Source organism: Tachypleus tridentatus, chromosome 1, assembly GCF_004210375.1.
Source record: "Tachypleus tridentatus isolate NWPU-2018 chromosome 1, ASM421037v1, whole genome shotgun sequence".
NCBI classification, from domain to species: Eukaryota; Metazoa; Arthropoda; class Merostomata; order Xiphosura; family Limulidae; genus Tachypleus; species Tachypleus tridentatus.
The window spans coordinates 22,366,264-22,382,498 of NC_134825.1; the positions used below are offsets into that span (position 1 = coordinate 22,366,264).

Genomic DNA, 16,235 nt, shown 5'->3' on the forward strand with positions numbered 1-16,235 from the left:
TGAATTTCGCACAACGCTACACGAAGGTTATCTGCGCTAGCCGTCCCTAATTTAGCAGTGTGAGACTACAGGGAAGGTAACTAGTCATCACCATCCACCGCCAACTCATGGGCTGCTCTTTTACCAAAGAATATTTGGATTTATCGTCACATTATAACGTCCCCACGACTGAAATGGCGTGTCTGTTTGGGGTGAAGGGGATTCGAACCCGCGATTACGAGTCGAGTGCTTTAACCACCTAGCCCAGTTCTGTTATACTGTCTATACTCTATAGGAATTACATGGATTTTCTATAATAGTAAACTTAATGAACATGAAAGACGTGATTATAAAAATCACCAAAAAGTCGTACTTCAGGGGAAATCATTCGATTTTGTATCTACAAAGTAAAGATTTTTTTTTCTCGTGTAGTTTAACTAAACTGTACTTCCAATTAGAGGCTTTGTTATTACAAACTGACTTAATTTAGCACTTCGTTAAAACTACATCTTCGCTAAAACTTATTCACTACAGTTAGTTTTTTCTATTTTTTATAATATTTGATCTCCGTAAAAATGGCATAGACAAGTATCGATGTTTGATGATTAATTATTCACCAGGACAGTTCAGTTCCTTCGGCTATATGCCAGGCAATTATGCAGTTAGGGGGCGCTGTTAACAATCTACTGAGACATAGGTAATCGTTGTCTATAGCTCGATTGTCATCACTTCAATAGAACTACAATTGTATTTTTAGCGCATGTTTCGTGTACACACTAAACTACCGTTGTACGAAACTCTGACATAATTTTCCTTTTATAAGAATAATTTAAAATTTCTATGGGACATTGCATTACTACTTTACTGTAGCTTCTAATTACAAATTATTAGAAACATTAAACAGTGTAAATTTAACTAATTTAAACAACAACAGAAGAAACAACTCTACTATTAATACTAATAATAATAAACATACTATAAATAAGATTAACATTAGTATATATTTCATACCGATATGGAATCCTATCGTACAATTCCATAGATTCCGAAGAGTAAACTAGAAACAAATGTTCAGGAGTAGATACAGATAACCGATGAACAGGCAGAAATTACTTCAAATGCTTTTCAGTTAGTTTACGACATCGCCACTAGGGCAGTAACTAAACTCCTGAGGTCAGGATAGTTAAGACTTTTCCGTTTGCTGAGTTTCAATAAACAAATAAACTTTTTTCCCCCAAAACTGTTGTGTAGGCGTTCACTACGTTCACTAGGGGTCAGCACTTACCGCTGCGTAGAGTTCAGTGCGATGGAAAAGGGTTTTCTCCCCCCACTGAAGTTCAAAATGTCACTACTGATATAGTAAGACAGCGAAATGAATAGATCTCGACTGAGGTATGAAGGACCTGCCCGATCGCGCACACGGCTCTAGACGGAGTGGCGCGGCACGCGACCACGTTATGTAGCCCATGTGTGATCAGGAAGGAGATTCTGTACCGCTACTTGGAAGTCGAACGGTCGAACCTGCTGTCGGCAGTGGCTGGTGCTATATAACGGCAGGGAAAAACCGTCCAACACCGGTCTAATATCGCAGCTAAGCTTATAGAACACGAGCTGCAACAGATAGAACACTGTCCGAGCATGGTCTAGCAAGAATCAATAGCGTTAGCTCTCAAAGCTCACACACACACGCACACGTCTTTAAAACTCGTCCACAAACGAGCAATAAACAGTTTACGACACTAAGTTTGACAATCTGTGAAGCAGTAAATAGAACTAGTTAGTTCAAGCCGGTAAACTTAGCTGCATATACCAAATAAATCAAAGGGGCTGTAGACAAGCAATATATATCAAAGTGTGGATAATTAGCAGCATATAATCGTCTATTCCAATAACTTACAATGTCTAACCACCTTCTCATTTTCTAATAAACACATGACTTTCACGTAAGTTGTTTAAAATATTTGCGTAGAAGAAAATGAACATTTTTTTCGTGTGTGGTGGAAAAATACCCCATCTCGTGTATGCATACATATATTATATTATATTATATTTAGAGAATATTTATACTGTTAGAGCTAAGTAAATTATAACAAAATCATAAGGAAGGACTACGTTGAAAACAGCAAATCCAAACCTCTGACTAATTACATTAGTTTGTTATAAACAAAAACAAGCCAAAACAAACTGCATACAGTGAAGTGTGATATAGATGTGGAACATTGAACACAAACATCTCGCTCTCCTAATTTATATTTCTATATCTATTATTTTAAGTTATACTGCTATTCATTTACTTTATTTCTTTACGTGAGATTGGCTGGCGGAGATTAAGAATAATAGACGGTGTATCCCCATCGGAATATCGGTCCTACTTTTTCAGACACCTTCAAAGCCTAGGGTACAGTCTATATACCACATTATAGGTAGTACCCTGGGATCCTTTCAATTAGTGTAACGTGTTGTTGTTTTTTTCGACTTGTTTTTGATTATAACAATATTATATTTATATAGGTAGAGCACCAGCAAATTTTAGGCATATTTTTTTGCTCGTAACAACATAATTTATAACTATCAGTTATAATAATTCTTTACGAAAATCATAATTCTCGTCACATCTGGTATTTACATAAAATAAAAATACGTAGAACACGTGAAAGAAAACAGAATAACCGATATATTCATTGTATACATACGTGTTAAAAAAGTCAATTTATTTTAGATACATTATGAGCAGAAAATGAAACCGAAATTTTTAAAGCAATAAAAAACAAACCATTTTACTAGTTGTGGCAACCAATTAGTTTGTTTCAATACAAAGTGTCAACAGATAACAAATGTAACCGAACATTACATACGCCAGCTGGCCCGGAATGTCCAGGTGGTTAAGGCACTGGACTCGTAATCCGAGGATCACGGGTTTGAATCCCCGTCGCACCAAACATGCTCACCCTTACAGTCATGGGGGCGTTATAATTTGCGATCAATCACACTATTCGTTGGTAAAAGAGTACCCCAAGAGATGGCGGTGGGTGGTACTGACTAGCTGTCTTCCCTCTATTCTTAAACTGCTAAATTAGGGACGGCTAACATAGATAGCCCTCGTGTAGCTTTGCGCAAAATTCAAAAACAAAGAAACGTACGTGCACGTTTTGCGTTTAACATAATACACAGTTTAACATAATACAATATGTTAAAATTGTATTAAAAAATTAATTGTGATAAAAGTGGATATAATACACAGTGTTCGATATTTTCTATTCGTATACAATATACGCGTTGAATTGTTGTTGTGCAATTTCTCTCTATTTGCATAAAGTAATAAAAATTATCACGTTACTAGTAGAAGTGTCTAGGTTTAACGAAAGGCATACAATGATATATTAGTATTTTAAGATAACGATTCTTATGATCTGCTCTCGTAAAATAATATAATTTTGATTTAAAAAAAACTGCACTGTTGTTCCTTTCAAAACATACGCCTTTTCGCATAATGTTCATAATTCATATTTTAATCAGCAACAGATGTATTACGCTGTACCACTTGACGATTTTCAGAGAATAATCAGGCATTAGAAGGTCAGAATAATGAATGTTTTAAATACATTATGTGGAAGTATGTATGTCTACCGGTTGGACAGTGATAAGTCTTCGGATTTACAACGTAAAGTCCAGTGGACGCAGCAGATAGCCCTATGTGGCTTTGCTTTGAGAAGACACACACATACAAAGACGTTATAATGTACTATTTCTCAAACTATTGTTTATAAATATCCTTTGTAAAATTTATAAAACATGGATAGATTTTAGTTTGTTGTTAAGCACGAAACAAAATTGCACAATGGGTTATCTATACTTCGCCTTCTGAGTATTTTAACCTGATTTCTAGCACCATAAACCCTCTGACTTTCCGCTAAGCCATCTGTGGCAGATTGGTAAAAACAACTGGATAAAAATGATCTCTTTAAACTTTCCCGTAAATAAAGATTTCCACTGAAGCCAAAAGAAATTGATAAACCAGAAGATGCTGGTTTTACTTAGGTAATAATTATAATTCTGTTGCTAAAACAGAAAGTTAGTGAGAATGTTTTGTTTTTGAATTTCACGCAAAGCTACTCGAGGGCTATCTGTGCTACCCGTCCCTAATTTAGCAGTGTAAGACTAGAGGGAAGGCAGCTAGTCATCATCACCCACCGCCAACTCTTGGGCTACTATTTTACCAACGACTTGTAGAATTTCCCGTCACATTATAACAACCCACGGCTAAAAAAGCGAGCATGTTTGATGTGACGGGAATTCGAACCCAGAACCCTCGGATTACGAGTCGAGTGCCCGTAACCACATAGCGATGTCACGCCATTTAGAATGATTGTTTTCAAACAAAAATATTCCTATCCGTTTTCCGTATTCGGAGAACCATAGAATGAGCTCTCAGTCTCAGATGGTTCGGTGATTTATAATTGAGGTTTAGATACCCGCGGTGGGCGGAACAGAGATAGCCCATTATGTAGTTTTACGCTGAACCACAAACAAAATTATTTTCAGATTATTTTATTACATAATTTTACTTTTAAAAGAAGTGAGGCAGGAACAACTCATAGTGTTTCACGCCCTATGATAATATGTTAGACATTATTCTGTGCACAGGTTTCAAATAGAACGCCTTAAAAAACAGAACGCAGGGCGATGTTTCCCAGCAACGCTAACGATGCAATAGAGAACGATTCGTATTCCACAAATTACAGGACAGTGATTGATTTATTATTAAACTGCTTTATCGTTTGGTTTTAGAGGAAAACTACGTTGGGCTATCTACTGTGACTATTGCGGAGAATCGAATCCTAAATTCCAGCGTTGTAAGTCTATAAACTTACCACTGATCCAGCGGGGGGGGGGGCAATGGGGTAAATGGGGTACTTATTAATGTGAAATGTGGCGATTTCAAATATAACGTTGCAAAACGCACGCGTCCAGTTGTGAATAAAATACTATCATTGGTGGAAAAATTTGTTTTACAAACCAAAAAATGGGTCTTCCGTGGAATTAATATCGTGTGGTAATCATTTTCACAAATATTCTAATCTTGTTCATGCGGTAATTTCTTCTTTTATTTCTATTATCACATATCCACGAACTAGCAGCTTTTGTATGAGCTTAAAGCTGGCTTCGAAACACATAAGAACAGTTTACATTTTTTGTCGTTTTGGACGTAGCACACTTGCGTCTTCTCACAAAGTGTAAGGACGTGTTACATAAAATAGGGTTATTAAAAAATTTACGCCACGCTCTATTGTTTGTATATGCTATAAGTGATGCTTTATACTATCGTCATATTTGCTTGGAATTACTCAATATCCCGTTAGTACGGTATTCCATTAGTAGATTCAGTTAGTACGATATTCCATTAGTAGATTCAGTTAGTACAATATTCCATTAGTAGATTCAGTTAGTATGATATTCCATTGGTAGATTCAGTTAGTACGATACTTCATTAGTAGATTCAGTTAGTACGATATTCCATTAGTAGATTCAGTTAGTACGATATTCCATTAGTAGATTCAGTTAGTATGATATTCCATTGGTAGATTCAGTTAGTACGATACTTCATTAGTAGATTCAGTTAGTACGATATTCCATTAGTAGATTCAGTTAGTACGATATTCCATTAGTAGATTCACTTAGTACGATATTCCATTAGTAGATTCAGTTAGTACGATATTCCATTAGTTGATTCAGTTAGTACGATATTCCATTAGTAGATTCAGTTAGTACGATATTCCATTAGTAGATTCAGTTGGTACAATACTTCATTAGTAGATTCAGTTAGTACGATATTCCATTAGTATATTCAGTTAATACGATATTCCATTAGTATATTCGGTTAGTACGATAGTTCATTCGTAGATTCGGTTAGTACGATATTCCATTAGTAGATTCGGTTAGTACGATATGTCATTAATATATTCAGTTAGTACGATATTCCATTAAAAGATTCGGTTAGTAAGATATTCCATTAGTTGATTCGGTTAGTATGATATTCCATTAGTTGATTCGGTTAGTACGATATTCCATTAGTTGATTCAGTTAGTACGATATTCCATTGGTAGATTCAGTTAGTACGATATTCCATTAGTAGATTCACTTAGTACGATATTCCATTAGTAGATTCAGTTAGTACGATATTCCATTAGTTGATTCAGTTAGTATGATATTCCATTAGTAGATTCAGTTAATACGATATTCCATTAGTAGATTCAGTTAGTACGGTATTCCATTAGTAGATTCAGTTAGTCGATACTTCATTAGTAGATTCAGTTAGTACGATATTCCATTAGTTGATTCAGTTAGTACGATATTCCATTAGTAGATTCAGTTAGTACGATATTCCATTAGAAGATTCGGTTAGTACGATATTTCATTAGTAGATTCAGTTAGTACGATATTCCATTAGAAGATTCGGTTAGTACGATATTCCATTAGTTGATTCGGTTAGTACAATATTCCATTAGTTGATTCAGTTACTACGATACTTCATTAGTTGATTCACTTAGTACGATAATCCATTAGTAGATTAAGTTTGCACGATACTTCATTAGTAGATTAAGTTTGTACGATACTTCATTAGTAGATTCAGTTAGTATGATATTCCATTAGTTGATTCGGTTAGTATGATATTTCATTAGTTAATTCGGTTAGTACGATACTTCATTAGTAAATTCAGTTAGTACGATACTTTATTAGTTGATTCAGTTAGTATGATATTCCATTCGGAGATTCAGTTAGTACGATATTCCATTAGTTGATTCAGTTAGTACGATACTTTATTAGTTGATTCACTTGGTACGATACTTCATTAGTAGATTCAGTTAGTATGATATTCCATTAGTTGATTCAGTTAGTACGATATTCCATTAGTAGATTTAGTTAGTACGATATTCCATTAGTAGATTTAGTTAGTACGATATTCCATTAGTAGATTCAGTTAGTACGATATTCCATTAGTAGATTAAGTTAATATGATATTCCATTAGTAGATTCAATTAGTACGATATTCCATTAGTAGATTCAGTTGGTATAATACTTCATTAGTAGATTCAGTTAGTACGATATTCCATTATTAGATTCAGTTAATACGATATTCCATTAGTAGATTCGGTTAGTACGATAGTTCATTCGTAGATTCGGTTAGTACGATATTCCATTAGTAGATTCAGTTAGTACGATATTTCATTAGTAGATTCAGTTAGTACGATATTCCATTAGTTGATTCGGTTAGTACGATACTTCATTAGTAGATTCAGTTAGTACGATATTCCATTAGAAGATTCGGTTAGTACGATATTCCATTAGTTGATTCGGTTAGTACAATATTCCATTAGTTGATTTAGTTAGTACGATACTTCATTAGTAGATTCAGTTAGTATGATATTCCATTAGTTGATTCGGTTAGTATGATATTCCATTAGTTGATTCGGTTAGTATGATATTCCATTAGAAGATTCAGTTAGAACAATATTCCATTAGTTAATTCGGTTAGTACGATATTCCATTAGTTAATTCGGTTAGTACGATACTTCATTAGTAAATTCAGTTAGTACGATATTCCATTCGGAGATTCAGTTAGTACGATATTCCATTAGTTGATTCAGTTAGTACGATACTTCATTTGTTGATTCAGTTAGTATGATATTCCATTCGAAGATTCAGTTAGTACGATATTCCATTAGTTGATTCAGTTAGTACGATATTCCATTAGTTGATTCAGTTAGTACGATACTTTATTAGTTGATTCAGTTAGTATGATATACCATTAGTAGATTCAGTTAGTACGATACTTCATTAGTAGATTCAGTTAGTATGATATTCCATTAGTTGATTCAGTTAGTACGATATTCCATTAGTAGATTTAGTTAGTACGATATTCCATTAGTAGATTCAGTTAATACGATATTGCATTAGAAGATTCAGTTAGTACGATATTTCATTAGTAGATTCAGTTAGTACGATATTCCATTAGTAGATTCAGTTAGTACGATATTCCATTAGTTGATTCGGTTAGTACAATATTCCATTAGTAGATTCAGTTACTACGATACTTCATTAGTTGATTCACTTAGTACGATATTCCATTAGTAGATTAAGTTTGCACGATACTTCATTAGTAGATTAAGTTTGTACGATACTTCATTAGTAGATTCAGTTAGTATGATATTCCATTAGTTGATTCGGTTAGTATGATATTTCATTAGTTAATTCGGTTAGTACGATACTTCATTAGTAAATTCAGTTAGTACGATACTTTATTAGTTGATTCAGTTAGTATGATATTCCATTCGGAGATTCAGTTAGTACGATATTCCATTAGTTGATTCAGTTAGTACGATACTTTATTAGTTGATTCACTTGGTACGATACTTCATTAGTAGATTCAGTTAGTATGATATTCCATTAGTTGATTCAGTTAGTACGATATTCCATTAGTAGATTTAGTTAGTACGATATTCCATTAGTAGATTTAGTTAGTACGATATTCCATTAGTAGATTCAGTTAGTACGATATTCCATTAGTAGATTAAGTTAATATGATATTCCATTAGTAGATTCAATTAGTACGATATTCCATTAGTAGATTCAGTTGGTATAATACTTCATTAGTAGATTCAGTTAGTACGATATTCCATTATTAGATTCAGTTAATACGATATTCCATTAGTAGATTCGGTTAGTACGATAGTTCATTCGTAGATTCGGTTAGTACGATATTCCATTAGTAGATTCAGTTAGTACGATATTTCATTAGTAGATTCAGTTAGTACGATATTCCATTAGAAGATTCGGTTAGTACGATATTCCATTAGTTGATTCGGTTAGTACAATATTCCATTAGTTGATTTAGTTAGTACGATACTTCATTAGTAGATTCAGTTAGTATGATATTCCATTAGTTGATTCGGTTAGTATGATATTCCATTAGTTGATTCGGTTAGTATGATATTCCATTAGAAGATTCAGTTAGAACAATATTCCATTAGTTAATTCGGTTAGTACGATACTTCATTAGTAAATTCAGTTAGTACGATATTCCATTCGGATATTCAGTTAGTACGATATTCCATTAGTTGATTCAGTTAGTACGATACTTCATTTGTTGATTCAGTTAGTATGATATTCCATTCGGAGATTCAGTTAGTACGATATTCAATTAGTTGATTCAGTTAGTACGATATTCCATTAGTTGATTCAGTTAGTACGATACTTTATTAGTTGATTCAGTTAGTATGATATACCATTAGTAGATTCAGCTAGTACGATACTTCATTAGTAGATTCAGTTAGTATGATATTCCATTAGTTGATTCAGTTAGTACGATATTCCATTAGTAGATTTAGTTAGTACGATATTCCATTAGTAGATTCAGTTAGCACGATATTCCATTAGTAGATTCAGTTAATACGATATTTCATTAGTAGATTCAGTTAGTACGATATTGCATTAGTAGATTCAGTTGGTACGATACTTCATTAGTAGATTCAGTTAGTACGATATTCCATTAGTAGATTCAGTTAATACGATATTCCATTAGTAGATTCGGTTAGTACGATAGTTCATTCGTAGATTCGGTTAGTACGATATTCTATTAGCAGATTCGGTTAGTAAGATATTTCATTAATAGATTCAGTTAGTACGATATTCCATTAAAAGATTCGTTTAGTACGATATTCCATTAGTTGATTCGGTTAGTATGATATTCCATTAGTTGATTCAGTTAGTACGATATTCCATTAGTTGATTCAGTTAGTACGATACTTCATTAGTTGATTCAGTTAGTACGATATTCCATTAGTAGATTCAGTTAGTGCGATACTTCATTAGTAGATTCAGTTAGTATGATATTCCATTAGTTGATTCGGTTAGTATGATATTCCATTAGTTGATTCGGTTAGTATGATATTCCATTAGAAGATTCAGTTAGTACGATATTCCATTAGTTAATTCGGTTAGTATGATACTTCATTAGTAAATTCAGTTAGTACGATATTCCATTCGGAGATTCAGTTAGTGCGATATTCCATTAGTTGATTCAGTTAGTACGATACTTTATTAGTTGATTCAGTTAGTATGATATACCATTAGTAGATTCAGTTAGTACGATACTTCATTAGTAGATTCAGTTAGTACGATATTCCATTAGTTGATTCGGTTAGTACGATAGTTCATTAGTAGATTCGGTTAGTACGATATTTCATTAATAGATTCAGTTAGTAAGATATTCCATTAAAAGATTCGGTTAGTACGATATTCCATTAGTTGATTCGGTTAGTATGATATTCCATTAGTTGATTCAGTTAGTACGATATTCCATTAGTTGATTCAGTTAGTACGATACTTCATTAGTTGATTCAGTTAGTACGATATTCCATTAGTAGATTCAGTTAGTACGATACTTCATTAGTAGATTCAGTTAGTATGATATTCCATTAGTTGATTCGGTTAGTATGATATTCCATTAGTTGATTCGGTTAGTATGATATTCCATTAGAAGATTCAGTTAGTACGATATTCCATTAGTTAATTCGGTTAGTACGATACTTCATTAGTAAATTCAGTTAGTACGATATTCCATTCGGAGATTCAGTTAGTACGATATTCCATTAGTTGATTCAGTTAGTACGATACTTCATTTGTTGATTCAGTTAGTATGATATTCCATTCGAAGATTCAGTTAGTACGATATTCCATTAGTTGATTCAGTTAGTACGATATTCCATTAGTTGATTCAGTTAGTACGATACTTTATTAGTTGATTCAGTTAGTATGATATACCATTAGTAGATTCAGTTAGTACGATACTTCATTAGTAGATTCAGTTAGTATGATATTCCATTAGTTGATTCAGTTAGTACGATATTCCATTAGTAGATTTAGTTAGTACGATATTCCATTAGTAGATTCAGTTAATACGATATTCCATTAGTAGATTCAGTTAGTACGATATTCCATTAGTAGATTCAGTTGGTACGATACTTCATTAGTAGATTCAGTTAGTACGATATTCCATTAGTAGATTCAGTTAATACGATATTCCATTAGTAGATTCGGTTAGTACGATAGTTCATTCGTAGATTCGGTTAGTACGATAGTTCATTCGTAGATTCGGTTAGTACGATAGTTCATTCGTAGATTCGGTTAGTACGATATTCTATTAGCAGATTCGGTTAGTACGATATTCTATTAGCAGATTCGGTTACTACGATATTTCATTAATAGATTCAGTTAGTACGATATTCCATTAAAAGATTCGGTTAGTACGATATTCCATTAGTTGATTCGGTTAGTATGATATTCCATTAGTTGATTCAGTTGGTACGATATTCCATTAGTTGATTCAGTTAGTACGATACTTCATTAGTTGATTCAGTTAGTACGATATTCCATTAGTAGATTCAGTTAGTACGATACTTCATTAGTTGATTCAGTTAGTATGATATTCCATTAGTTGATTCGGTTAGTATGATATTCCATTAGAAGATTCAGTTAGTACGATATTCCATTAGTTGATTCGGTTAGTACGATACTTCATTAGTAGATTCAGTTAGTACGATATTCCATTCGGAGATTCAGTTAGTACGATATTCCATTAGTTGATTCAGTTAGTACGATATACCATTAGTTGATTCTGTTAGTACGATACTTCATTAGTAGATTCAGTTAGTACGATATTCCATTAGTTGATTCAGTTAGTACGATATTCCATTAGTAGATTTAGTTAGTACGATATTCCATTAGTAGATTCAATTAGTATGATATTCCATTAGTTGATTCGGTTAGTATGATATTCCATTAGAAGATTCAGTTAGTACGATACTTCATTTGTTGATTCAGTTAGTATGATACTTCATTTGTTGATTCAGTTAGTATGATATTCCATTCGGAGATTTAGTCAGTACGATACTTCATTAGTAGATTCAGTTAGTATGATATTCCATTAGTTGATTCAGTTATAACGATATTCCATTAGTAGATTTAGTTAGTACGATATTCCATTAGTAGATTCAGTTAGTACGATATTCCATTAGTTGATTCAGTTAGTACGATACTTCATTAGTCGATTCATTTAGTATGATATTCCATTAGTTGATTCAGTTAGTACGATATTCCATTAGTAGATTTAGTTAGTACGATATTCCATTAGTCGATTCAGTTAGTACGATATTCCATTAGTTGATTCAGTTAGTACGATATTCCATTAGTAGATTTAGTTAGTACGATATTCCATTAGTAGATTCAGTTAGTACGATATTCCATTAGTAGATTCAGTTAGTATATTATTCCATTGCCAAATGAAGAACAAATAAAAATGTCTTTAAAAAAAAATTGCAATCGCTCATCTCTGATTGATTAATTTTCGAATAACGCTCGCAAACTGTAGAACGTAGATCATCAAATTCAATGTGAAACATTTATATAAATGATCTTAGATAAATAAATTATTTGTGTTTTCTTCCTTCAACTCAAAACCTGTGTGTAAAGTTTACAGTTTCTGTGTCGTTGTCTCGCCTGGAAGCCAAAAGTTTCACATATTTCTATATCTATCATCCATAAGACTCGCAATTAATATTATGAAATTAATTACACTAGTGTACTTAACCTTTAAAAATACATTGTTTTAGATTTAACTGCATTGTCTCTTGTTACCGTTCACACACCTGCTGCAACCTTCTACCTTAAAACCTGCTTTAATTTTTTTCTCCCCATATCATTCACCGTAAAACTTCGTAAGGAAGACTTAAAAAGTGGTTTTAGTGTACACAGTAAACATTGTAACACTTCGCATTTACATCAAGATCTAAAACGTTGTAAAGTGTACTAGCAAACTGATTCAATAACTCATGATTATAAGTCCATATAAAGTGTCATAGGAAACCTTTTGACTATCTTAAGTGTAAGGCTAACTGACACGCAATTTACACATTAAATGTATGTTCAACACATCGAACTACAAGCTTCCGAGAGGTGTGTATCTTGCAGTTTTAACATATGTATCATTCTGAGGTAGAGACAATGCAATTGTATATAAATAACTGCTATTCTAAAGGCAGACCAAGTACATTAGTACCCACAAGAGAACAACAAATGAACAAATAGTTCAGGTAACAGTAACAAGCGTTCCGTTCTTCAGAGTATTTTGGTCAATAAATATTCTTCCGCAACTCTTCAGTAAAAATATAGAAAAAAATTAAATACAGAATGTGATAAACTCTGCTGCCAAAGGAAAATGAGCGTATAACATACACAAAATTAAATGTAACTATGTATTAGATAATAATATATAAATATTACAGTTGGAACATCATTGTATTTAGATCTTGGTTATAAATACAACCTTCTTGTGTCTATTGAACCAATGCATTGAAAAACAAGCAAATTATTAAAGAAACAACTTTTCAAAGAAGGAAGTATATTTAGGGATGGCTGATATCAATCCTTCAGAAACAAGATGGTAGAGATGGCATTTGTATCATCTGTACATAAAAGTATAGACACAGTGTAGTACAATGTTAACAGGGAAAAACAGGATAAGCTAAACTTAATTATGTTAATTCTTATCTGTGCTATTATGTAGAAATGATGGAAGTGTCATCCATACTATCATGTTTACATTGTTTTTGAAGACTATATTAACCACTACTGTTAGCTTGTAGTTGTTTTTAATAGTGTTTCAATAAGCATACGAAGGTTGTATTTATAATCAAGTTATAAATACAACGAGGTTCTAACAACTTTAATATTTACTATTTATAGACTAATAGTTCCTGTCTCGCCCTGTCTTCAAGTTTATAAAGGAACACCAAACTTCTGTAAGAAAGCTAACTTCAAGGGTAATTATTTAATTTGTTTACCCTATAATTATATTTCTTAAAAATTACTACTGGTTATTAACAATACTTATAAAAACGGACAATCCGTTTGAAACTAAATCACCTCACTGAAAGTGTTTGATACCATTATTTTATTGTTTTTAAGTTATCATGTAATAAAAAAGAATTAGACATTCCCAGAACAAGTGACTCAGTCGTTACGTGGATACTGTTATCAAAGAAAACGTTGTATATTATCGTAAAGTTCTGATGATCTATTGAGGAGATTTGTAAAATGAACAATCCAAATATATGGAAAGTGCTATTGGCTATCTGATATGTATATACGCATTTCCAAAATAACGACACTGAAAAGTTCATTACCTGTTTGGAACACAGGAAAACCAAAAAAAAACTTCCACCCACATGTAAAACGAGAACACTATTTTCGGTGTAAATCGAAGCAGATTCACGAGATCTTCAACAAATCTTCTGATCGTACAAACAAAGAAGATCTGATCGTCACAAACAAAGGAGAAGATATAGAATGTTTCCATGTTGTGTGCTTTTAGACCGAACATGAACCGAACTAAACTAATACAATCCGCTGATAGTTTGTTTGTTTTATGAATTTCGAGCAAGGCTACACGAGGGCTATCTGCGCTAGCCGTCCCTAATTTAGCAGTGTAAGGCTAAAGGGAAGGCAGCTAGTCATCACCACCCACTGCCAACTCTTGGGCTACTCTTTTACCAACGAATAGTGGGATTGACCGAAACTTATAACACCCCTACGGTTGAAAGGGCGAGCATGTTTGGTACGACCGGAATTCGAACCCGCGACCCTCGGATTACGAGACCATCGCCTTAACCCACCTGGCCATGCTGGGCCCCGCTGATAGTTAATAATTGTAATTTTAAAAAATTGTAATACAACATATGTTGGAATACTAAAAACAAGAGGAAAGGCTGATAGTCAACAGCACCCGCAGACCACTTTTGGGGTTACTCACAAAATATTAATAGTTGGTTTCATCATCACTCTCACGATATATTTACGGCCCCAACGTAGTAAGCTAATTTCCTTTGTCTTTCGTGAACGTGACGCGAATCATTAATCGCCATATTCTCTGTTTTGGTACGATAATCATGGTAAATCACTGACCTACTCAACAAGATATAAAATTAAACGCAGTGTACATTCGATCAAAATGGCTGTTGATGAGAGAAAATGAAGATGGAAGTGAAATTACGCATGCAAAAACTAATTAATAATTAAAAATTAATAGCATCTTATCGTCATTTTAAGCAGCTTTGTACTTACCATGCAACCAGTGTATTTATATCAACTATCGTCACTTTTAAGCAGCTTTGTACTTACCATGCAACCAGTGTATTTATATCAACTATCGTCACTTTTAAGCAGCTTTGTACTTTCCATGCAACCAGTGTATTTATATTATTCTTACTTCTAGTAGTTTGAATTGTGCAATTTTAACTGAAACGTTTAAAATCTGAAAGCATATTTACATTCACGATAGGTTCGGCATGGCCAGGTGGGTTAAGGCGTTCGAATCCCTGTCGCACTAAACATGCTCGTCCTTTAAGCCGTGGGGTCGTTATAATGTTACGTTTAAATCCACTATTCGTTGGTAAAAGAATAGCCCAAGAGTTGGCGGTGGGTGGTGATGTCTAGCTGCCATCCCTCTTGTCTTACACCGCTAAATTAGGGACGGCTAGTACAGATAGCCCTCCAGTAGCTTTGCGCGAAATTCAAAGACAAGCAAACATTCACGATATCTTACAACCTATATCTTCACTTGTCTTCTGAAAAGGTAACGTTTGAAGGTCGTAAAACGAAATAACGAAAAGATATTTGACGCACCACAAATAAAAATCAATATGTTAAAGTCTGTAAAGATTTCTTTGTTTAAGTTTAAAATAATTAGAAACATATCGTAATTTACATTTGCATTGTAGACGTTTTCTGAGGTCTCTTTTATTTAAGAAAAATATCAAAGAAAACTGAGGTATCGAAATTTATTTATTATTGATAGTCATAAGGCTAGCCATTATTCACGTTCCTAACACAGCTTTAAATCCAAATGAATGTTGCCACATCTGTTTGTCCAGCTTAGTATGTAGAAATAAGTTACTGAAAACACGGGAGGCTTTATTATTTTTTCTTCTTAATTAAAACGCATCGTGACAAGTTTTGGCAATAGAGGGCAAGATGATTCTTAGTCACATATTTTGATAAGCATTCAACAAGCCCTCTACTGTACACAAAATACCATTGCAGTTATGTCTTAGAACTTGGCACCTGTGTATCCAAATGAGAATGTTATGATTTCAATCTTACTGGTCATTTGTTTCTCATATAAACAGCCGTTTGTTTTCGAA

The 16,235-nt window shown here is 33.3% G+C and overlaps 1 protein-coding gene across 2 annotated transcripts in view; it reads right to left on the bottom strand.

The window, feature by feature from the left end:
- The window catches only part of LOC143244389 (potassium voltage-gated channel protein Shaker-like), a 254,174-nt gene that overhangs the window by 180,610 nt on the left and 57,329 nt on the right, over positions 1-16,235 (bottom strand). The window contains exon 1 of one of the 2 annotated variants that reach the window (XM_076488986.1): positions 991-1,360. The exons of the other annotated variant lie outside the window; for it this stretch is intronic. Within the exon in view, the coding sequence (XP_076345101.1) occupies positions 991-1,019 (29 nt within the window). The 5' untranslated portion in view covers positions 1,020-1,360. Of the gene's footprint in view, positions 1-990; positions 1,361-16,235 lie in introns of those variants that run through there. 2 annotated transcript variants of the gene reach the window in all.